The sequence below is a fragment of the Neltuma alba genome, unplaced genomic scaffold (genome assembly GCF_004799145.2).
Source record: "Neltuma alba isolate B1F8T4 unplaced genomic scaffold, ASM479914v2 tig00012939_pilon, whole genome shotgun sequence".
Lineage (NCBI taxonomy): Eukaryota > Viridiplantae > Streptophyta > Magnoliopsida > Fabales > Fabaceae > Neltuma > Neltuma alba.
In genome coordinates, this window is record NW_021637305.1 from 64,888 (window position 1) to 74,980 (window position 10,093).

The window sequence follows — 10,093 nt, forward strand, 5'->3', positions numbered from 1 at the left end:
TGTGTTTACTTCCTTTCTGCTCCCGGAAAATCGAGCTATCCTCTTCTCTCTCCTTATATAATATTATTATACCGGATTTCATGATTCGTCTCATGATCAAGTGGGTTATTCTGGTTCTCTGAGATCTACTCGCAGCAGTGAAAGAAGACTGCAGGCGAACAGGAAGGCGTCAACATTTCATAACCCTAGCTACTTTGTACGGTCTCTATTTGATAAAATCATCTGCAATAGCTTCATCGGCATTCATCAGATCCAAGGTGAAGTTTTCATTTTCTCTCTTTTTCAGTTATTCATGCTTTAAATGTAGGGTTTTGAGTTGCCTCTGCCCTTTCTTTGGGAGCTGCAATTTTTTTCGTGTCTGAAAGTTGTTTTCCTTTGTTTCAGAACTTGATCATCTTTTGCTGGTTTTTATTTTTGTCCTCTCTGTGAAGCCTTGTAAGAATTTGATCATTCTTTTTTACTTTGCTGGGATGCTCTGATATTTGCTTCTGTGGTTATGGGGATTGTTAAAGCTAACGCTCGTTATATAAGAGTTCTGTAAGGATGCCTGATCAGATATTTGGATATAATTTTCCTTTTACTTTTTGGAGTACTTCGTACAACTTGGCTACTTTGTCCTTTTTTAACGTTGAGGTGACAACAGAGTTTCAAACTGCATACAAGTCTCCTCTTCGATTTCCTTTTTTTAGGCCTTTTTTTTTTTTAAATCCAATTCTATATGTATTCTCCAATAGGAGGAGTGGTACTTTCATTATCTTTTTTGGTAATAATATAGTTACATTTACCAATCAATTACAGGATTGGCGAAGTCTGAGGAGGCAGCGAATGGATCAATTACGGATCATTGGATCCTTTTGTGGCTAGGTCTTAAAGAAGACTATCATAAATTGGTTTGACTTTCAGTCATGTTTAGGACTTAAGGTCATCAATAAAATTGGTAGCAGGGTTATAATAGAAATATCAAGGCGGTTGATTTGATTCAAAACACTTGATTGGTATCTGATGGTTAATGTGAGATAACGAGCCAGCATACAAGGAGAAGCTATTGTTAAAGTATTGTGACTTGTGATTGCTATTGACAGGCTCAGCTTTTTTATCAGAAGAGTTCCAACAAGTCAAAGTTGATTATTGAAGCAGTTGACATTTCTATGAATGACTGGTGATGGATGAAGTGTTCACTAGCAATATCAAAAAACCAGTGGATGACAGCAATGCAATTGATATATGACTTAGTAGCGAATGTTGCAACTTCAAAGTGCTATCACAATTTTGTAAACTCCTATTGTTGGAGGTGATGAACAATAAAATGGAGGCACAGACAATGAGCGCTAACCAACTGCCTTCATTTTTTCATCGATCCCTTCATGTTGTTGCACCGATGCTTATGATTTCAGTGGGATACATTGACCCTGGAAAGTGGGCTGCTACTGTGGAAGGTGGTGCACGATTTGGGTTCGGTCTGATGGCGTTCATGCTTTTTTTCAATTTTGCTTCTATCTTATGTCAGTACATATCAGCTAGGATTGGGGTAATTACTGGAAAAGATCTTGCAAAGGTATCATATTGTCAATTTACCTTTCCTATTCCAGTGCATATTAGTGGAAAAAATGAACTAAAGTAATTTTATTTTTTATAATATGTGTGGTCAAAGATTGGTAGACACAATGTTAAATGAACTAGATGATTTCATCTATCTGTTTTTTTTTTTTTTTTTAAAAGCATGGTATTTGATGTCCGTCCTAACAAGTCAGATTCAAGTATTTTGACTCCAAACAGAGGTAACTCTCCCAAAGGCATCTTTTATATTCACACAGAGACTTCATTCTTAAGTAATTGTAACCTCTTTCACGATGACCAATGTCTGTCAGTTGGATGATTTCATATTTACTAATACATATTTTAATATTTAACGGATTAAGTTGTAAGTTTAAGGAAATTCAGTACAGGCCCTTTTTATGTTGCATTCTGCCCCTTTGGGCATGGTTTTGAAGCCAAAAAAAAAAAAAAAACTCTTATTAGTTGTTTCATTCATATTAAAAATGAATTGTAGAGAATAAGGAGATCCTTCCCAGTTGCGTTTGTTTTTAATTTCTCAAATTTTGTTTTTCCGAATTGAGTGCTTCTGGAACATTCCATCTGATGGTTACCTTGAATATGGATTTTTCTTTTCTGTTCTTTTGTTTTTGTTTTTTCTCTCTCTCTCTGTCTCTGTCTCTCTTTTTTGTTTTTTGGACCCGGGAAGGGGGGGGGGACGTGGTGGTAAGCTTAAATTCTGAATTTTATCTATCTCCACCTTGAAATACAATAACAGACATAGACTCAGACCAAATACGTGCCTGCATGAGCAAATCTAGAACATGCATACAATTGGTTGGTGCATAATGCTTATAGACTAATTTTCCATTCTGTGTCAAAGATTTGCGGGGATGAGTATGGCGCACGGACATGCATATTCCTTGGAATTCAAACAGAACTTTCAGTGATTATGCTAGACCTTAATGTGGTAATAATCCCATTCTTTCTAATCATTTGAGATTTGGCTTCTGTAACTTGTTATATTCCTTTTTTTTTTGGTTGGGCTTTGACAATAGTTTTACTTGCTTTGCAAGATCCTGGGCATGGCTCACCTATTAAATCTAATTTTTGGGTGGGACTTGTTCACCTGTGTCTTGTTGGCCGCTGCAAGTGCTGCTTTTCACTTACTTCCTGCCATCCTTCTTGTAAGTCTTATTAATTGTTTATTCATCACTTTTTGATCAACAGAGACTTATTAAATTTCCTTCTGTCTAGGATAATGGGAAGGCAAAAGTCCTCGGCCTCTTTATTGCTGGCTTTGTACTGCTTTTTGTTGCTTTTGGGATAACAATAAATGGACCTGAAATTCCTGTATCCACAAGTGGAGTACTAACAAAGTTGAGTGGGGAGAGTGCATTTGTGCTTATGAGTCTTTTGGGAGCGACTCTTGTACCCCACAACTTTTATCTTTATTCCTCTGTTGTACAGGTACTGATTCTTTCCAATTCTCACAGTTCTTATATACATACGTATTAGAACATCCATATCCATTCTTCCAATCTTGCCATGTTTAAAAAAGTGTGTACATAATATGTGCATCTCGTGTATTGGGCAGTGCTGATCATTCTGTACTTATGATATCGTCTTTTTCCTCAAACAAGCTAAAGGCTGTACTTTTTCAGCCCCCCATTAATCATCTTACTTTCTAGACTTTGGCCAAGATCACTTTATTCTGAGTAGTTACTGATTGATGATTTAGTCGTGCGACTATTGCATCATCAAATTTGGAGTAACTTATTTTGCACAGGGAGTTAAATATATACAAACGTGCGGTCTGAATCAATGGAAGTCACAGTCTTGGTAACAACGCAATTTGTTTGGAGGCAGTGTACCATTCATTATCAGGGTCATGATTTGGCTTTTTTGACCCTAGAAGTGCCATGATCTAGTCCTAGACAGGGTAGCTGAGTGCTATCAGCAGGCATAGGAACGGTGAAAAAACTCTGTGATGCAGCTACGCTATTAAATGCTTAAACTAAAATATATTCTTCACTTGGAGTCTTTACATTTACTGGGAGTGTTCAGTCTGAATTTTATTCTACAATATTCTTCGAAATACGATTATTGGTTCTTATTGCTATGATGTTCATACTCTAGTATCATAGACAACACACAGACAGGGGGGGGGGGAGTAGAAGAAGAAGGCAAGACAAGGAATAGTTTTTATTGGTAACTGAGGTGTGTTGGTCTAATTTTTCAGCATGTAAACATGATTAGAAAAGCTTCTTTGAACGTGAAGTTTTGTGGTGTTTTTGAGTTTGGTTTAAATGAATGGTTTTATCTCAGAAGAAGCAATAGTGAATGATTATCATATTGCATTCATGTATGTGCAATTAGTATGTAGAGGACAGGTTGATGAAGCATACCTTCCTTCATCTGATTTACTGTCCCCTCTCTTGGCATGTTTTGCTCGTCTCCATTGAACCATATACTCATGCCTGCTGTTATTCATACTATTATTTCTTGCATACCCAGTGTAGTTACCTTTTAAGCATGTTTCTGATTCAGCTTGAATGTTCTATGCCTTTAAAATGAATGCTTGATGAAAAATATCAATGTTCTAACAATAAGTAGTTTGGTTCATTTCAGAAAACCTGTTATATTTTGAGATCTTTGCTTTCATTCATTTTAAGATGTTAATAGTCTTGTTTCCATCTGACATTAGAGTTTTCATATGAGAAAGTATCATTGATGTGGCTTCATTTCTACATCCGTGGTTATTGCAATTAGGACGTTACACTCAAATTTTAGACTTTTCACCTAAAAAAGGGATGAAATTGTAGTTTACGGGTTGCAAAACAACAGTTCTGTGGGATTATCTGCAGCTATAATAAAAATGGGATGTATTTTGGACGCGGTTTCTACTTTTCTAGCCGCACCTGTCTGTTTCTCAAATACATACATGCATGCGTGCATACATAAATTTAAGAAGCCATATTATTCATTAGTCATAAATAGTGTGGCTTATTTTTCAAACTACGCACAACACATGGAACTCATGCTAATTGTATATAACTATATATTACATGCATTGTAAGATTTTGAAATAGTTTTCAGCATGGCCTTGACAGACCTTTTTTACTTAATATCAAGTTAACGGTTAATTTTATGAAGGCATCCCCTTTAACTGAAGCGCATCCTGAATAAGTAAATTTTCTGGCATTGACTGCAAAAAAGTCAAAGCAGTGGACTGCACAATATAGTATCGTTACATGTGCAGAATTTAATTAAGTTAGAGTATTAAGTTTTTCTTAACAAGCAATATTAAAAAAAAAAAAAACAAAATAGAGCACCTTTTTATTGGAGTTTTTGTGATGAGTTTAAGTTTGCTTTCCTTTTCAAACTTCTCATTATACGCAGGCCTAGGAGGGAAAAGAATGCACGTTGTGTGCTACTTCATATTGATGCAGTTGTTGATCTTGGTTATAGGCCTGTCAATCTGAAACTTCATCCACCTTTTTTGTGCAGTGGCATCAGGGATCAGTAAATTTTTCTAAGGACGCTACGTGTCATAACCATTTTTTAGCAATCTTTTGTGCCTTCAGTGGCATTTACTTGATATACAATATGATGATGGGCGCTGCAGCAAATGAGTTCCATGGTACTGGTCTTGTTTTGCTTACTCTTCAGGACGCACTATCACCAATGGAACAGGTCTAATTTCCCTCCTTGCTTAATTTACGTTAAAATTTTTGGTTACACTATCACATTTGCCTTTTACTTGCTAAACGGATCTGAGACTCTCATTGCAGGTGTTGCAGAGTCCAATGGCACTACCTGCCTTTCTTCTCTTTTTGTTTATTTCAAATCAGGCCACAGCATTGGCATGGAGTTTAGGGGGAGAAGTAGTTGTACATAGTTTTTTGAAACTGGACATTCCAGGCTGGCTTCATTATGCTACAATCAGGGTGATTGCTGTTCTTCCTGCCCTTTATTGTGTTTGGAGTGCAGGTTCTGAAGGGATGTATCAACTGCTTGTATTCACTCAGGTTGTGGCAGCTTTGCAACTTCCATCTTCTGTGATCCCGCTTTTCCGAATCAGTACATCTAAATCGATAATGGGTGTACACAAGATCTCTCAATTCGTGGAATTTTTGGCATTGATAGTATTTATTGGGATACTTGGGTTAAATATTATCTTTGTGGTAGAAATGATATTTGGCAGTAGCAATTGGGTGGATTATTTGAGATGGAATGTGGGTAGTGGCATGTCAGTTCTTATTTTCACAGCTTGTGTATTATTTGGCTTCATGCTTTGGCTAGCTATCACACCTCTAAAATCTACAAGTGCCCATTTAGATGCTCAAGCTTGGAACTCTGATGAGGCAGAGGCCACAAAAGTTTCACCAATCGAGAGTCAGGAGTCAGACTTGACTGAAACTAGATGTCATAGGGATGCATCTCTTAATGTGGAGGAACCATCTTCAACTCTAGCAAGAGATTCAGGGACTTCAGGGCTTCCTGTGACTACTGAAGAAGAGAGTCATTCCATTACACAGTTGCCTAGCCCCCCTGGTTATCTTGCTAAGGAATCTGTTTCCCCTCCAAATTCAGAAGCATTATCAACTGTTACAAATGAGATTTCTGATGCCGGATTGGCGACCATCAAAACTGAAGAACTGGAAGCAATTGCCCAAGTCAAGAAGACAGCAGAAGTTGAGGCAGATACGAATGCTGAGAGGGATGATGATGATGGAGACTCTTGGGAAGCTGAAGAATCATCCAAAGTGGCTACCGCAGGAGCTCCATCGTCAACATCTGATGGCCCTGGATCATTCAGGACTCTTAGTTGGAAAAGTGATGAAGGGGGGAATAGCATTGGAAGTCTATCAAGATTAGCAGGCTTAGGACGGGCTGCAAGGCGTCAACTAGCTACTATTCTCAATGATTTTTGGGGAGAACTGTATGATTACCATGGACAACCAACCCAGGATGCAAAGGCTAAAAAATTGGATGTCTTGTCTGGTGTAGATTTGAGATTCTCCGGCTCCTTGCCGAAAGTGAATGCATCTGGAAATGACTATCCTGAGTATGTAGCGTCTGTAGGAAGTAGAGCATCAGATACTTTGATGAACTCTGGTCTTTATGACTCTCCCAAGTTTCCCAGGATACAAAGTTCTTTTGAATCTTCATATGGCCCTCAGAGGGGTTCCTCATCTTTTCGGGCAAACCCCACTGGGTTATTAGATGCGTGTGTGCAGAACTCCAGCCGCAAGGTTCTTGACTCTGGGGAGAGGCGCTATTCCAGTGTGCGCAGTCTCCCTTCATCTGAGGTTTGGGATGGTCAGCCTGCAACAGTTCATGGTTATCAAATTGCATCCTACCTTAGTCGAGTTGGAAGAGACAGAATTCCAGATAATTTAAATGGTCAAGGCAAATTGTCATCTTTAAAATCTCCTTTAACAGGCACTAATGCAAGCTACAGGGATCCATATACATTTGCTTCGGGCCAAAAACTGCAAAATGGTGTCGGTGCAGCTCGACCCCCAGGATTTGAAAATGTCAGAATATCTAGAAACTCCACGTTGCCATCTGAGACATCTTGCTATGATTTTTGCTTTCCTGGAGCTGCGGATAGTGTAGGCAGTTCAGTCAATACGAAGAAATACCACAGCTTGCCAGATATTTCAGGTTATGCTATACCCTGCAGGGGTGTTTATGCATCTGATAAGAATGCCGCATTTGAGGGTTCTGTATATGGGTCTACTAGAACTGGTTATGAACCACTGTATTCAAATTCGGGATCCAGAAGAGGTGCCCCTTTGGCCTTTGATGATGTTTCCCCATCAAAAGACTACAGAGATGCCCTCTCATCACAATTGGGTTCTGATTCTGATACTGGATCTCTCTGGTCAAAACAGCCTTTCGAGCAGTTTGGTGTAGCAGGTAAGATCCATGATATGGGAATGGAGGGTGTTGGAACTCGGCCTAGTTCCATATCTCAAGAGACAGCTTCAGTTGTTGATATGGAGGTGAAACTTCAGTCTTTTAGACGATGCATTCTTGGTCTTCTAAAATTGGAAGGGTCTGATTGGTTGTTTAGACAGAATGGCGGGGTTGATGAGGACCTAATAGATCGTGTAGCTGCAAGGGAGAAATTCCTCTATGAAGTTGAGACTAGGGAGACAAACTCCTTTAATTTTTCAGTGACATCAGTTCCTCACTGTGGGGAGGGCTGTATATGGAGACCTGACCTGATAATAAGCTTTGGGGTGTGGTGTATTCACCGTATCCTTGAGCTTTTACTTATGGAGAGCCGCCCTGAGCTGTGGGGGAAATACACCTTTGTACTCAACCGCCTCCAGGTAAATGCCTGACGAATTTGCCATATTTTTCATTTGGAGTCAGTTAAGTTTTAGTCTGTGGTTTGTGGATTCTTGCTGTATGAGTGTTGACTAAATACATAATAATTGGAATATTTGTTACATGCCATAATCTGCTGACATAGCTGGTTTTTCTCATTTCATCCTTGGTGTCTGTATTCCCTGGGCGTTCTCATTGATTTTACTTTTATTTGCAGGGGGTAATTGATCCTGCTTTTTCAAAGCCTCGTAGTGTGATGCCCCCGTGCTTTTGTCTACAAATTCCGGCAGCACACCAGCAAAAGTCGAGCCCTACTTTCTCAAATGGAGTGTTGCCCCCTCCCCCTGCCGCAAAAGCCGGCAGGGGGAAATTCACCACTGCATCAATGATCCTTGAACTCATAAAGGATGTGGAAATTGCAATCTCTGGTCGTAAAGGACGAACAGGAACCACCGCGGGTGATGTAGCTTTCCCTAGAGGAAAGGAAAATGTGGCCTCTGTTCTCAAACGCTACAAGCGCAGGTTATCCAGGCAGCCATGTGGCAGTGTCGAAGGCAGTGGTTCACGCAGGAATCTCTCTTCAGCGCCCTATAATAACTCGTAGTATGTTGCCCGTGCTGCTTTGTCTCCCTCAACCATATTCCTTGCTGCAGATTTAATTTCCTTGTATGTTTTATGCATCGAATAACAATTGCTTACGTAATTGCAGCAAATGAAAAGGGGAAAATGGTTAGTTGTAGACTGACTGCTTCAGTTTTGTTGCTTATCTTCTTTGCTTTCCTCTGTCCAGTGCCTGCGAGCGTGTTATAAAAAATGAACTAAAGTATTGGGTCCGCTAGCGGACAATGAATAAACTAACACCAGGCACCCTATCATGCATTTCACGGCTGTGCGCGTAGTGACGTAGCCGATGATAACTTATCTCTCTCCTTCGGCTCCATATGAAGTGTCTAAACTACTGTCCGTAATCATGGTTCATAATGTAGCCGTTTGGCTCAGCGTCAAGTAGCAAGACATGTTAAGTTTCCATGAGGTCTTAAATTAATTTTTCTCTCTCCAATGATAAGGGGAGTTGTTATCTTGAATGTTTATTTTTGTCGTAAATACAAAACGTTGATTTCTTTTTTTCTCACATTTTTATTATCTCTTCTCAAACTGCCTTTGTAATTAAATTGTTGTGATGTGCTACCTCCAGTCTTAATTATAAAACTTTATTTATAGTCTATAAATAAGGTTTTATAATTAGAAGCGGAAGTAGTATATATTAAGTTGATGACATCACAACTACTGCAGATGATATTGTGAAAAGTGCATAATTTTTGTAAATAATTTACTTAAATTTTTTAATGTATAAATTAACTAACTATATTTAGGACAAAAAGGAATGGTATGTTACATACAATCAACTGCTCTTACAATTTACTCCCTTCCGTCCTATTTTTTTTAAATAAAATTTAGTAGCCAAAAAAGTTCGGTTACTTAATTAAAAAATTTATGATTGGTTAGAAATCCCAAGTAAAAAATATATTAAACAAAATATATTACTACATCTGGTTTTTAATATAAGATTTAAATGACTAATTTAAGAACATTAATAAAGTTATTAGATTATTTTAAAATATTTATATTTATCTTTTTTTTAAGTTAATTTATCTCATATAAATTGATATATAATCTAATGATGTACATAACTATTTTAAAGAAATAACGTAACATATATTATAATTAAGTAATTTACTACTCATCTGTCTCTATTTATAAGTCATTTCCAATATGTTTCACATATATTAAGAAAAATATTAAATTTTATTAAATTTCATTTAAAATTTAACTTTTCAAATTTATCTCTATGTAATATACATTATATCTCATATAAAAAAATCAGTACAATAATAAATCAAGAGTAAAATTGTACATTCATAAAAAAAAATTTCTTTGTGCCTTATAAATAGGACAAAAAAATGTCTTCTCTTTTTATCTTATAAATAGGACCAGAAAAATAACTCTTTTATTTATTTTTTTAAATTAGTGTACTGAGTATTACATTAAACATTGAATGTAGTATATTGTATTATGAGGCATAAAGAAATTTTTTTATAATAAACACGAGAAAATGTCTCTAAACCAATGGGCGAATGTGAAGGCGGCAACGCTTATTGAAATCCAACCAGTCAAGTCCAACAACTAGTGACCCACTGACACTTGCCTTCGTCCG

At 37.6% G+C, this 10,093-nt stretch overlaps 1 protein-coding gene across 1 annotated transcript; it reads left to right on the forward strand.

Annotated features, from left to right (window-relative positions):
* LOC114732876 (ethylene-insensitive protein 2) lies at window positions 1-8,757 on the forward strand. Its single transcript, XM_028920254.1, has 8 exons — window positions 1-257; window positions 799-1,555; window positions 2,417-2,503; window positions 2,610-2,720; window positions 2,791-3,003; window positions 5,044-5,229; window positions 5,328-7,880; window positions 8,096-8,757. The coding sequence occupies exons 2-8, from the start codon at window positions 1,295-1,297 to the stop codon at window positions 8,480-8,482; spliced, it is 3,798 nt and encodes a 1,265-aa protein (XP_028776087.1). The 5' UTR covers window positions 1-257; window positions 799-1,294; the 3' UTR covers window positions 8,483-8,757.
* The last annotated feature ends 1,336 nt before the right edge of the window (window positions 8,758-10,093 follow it).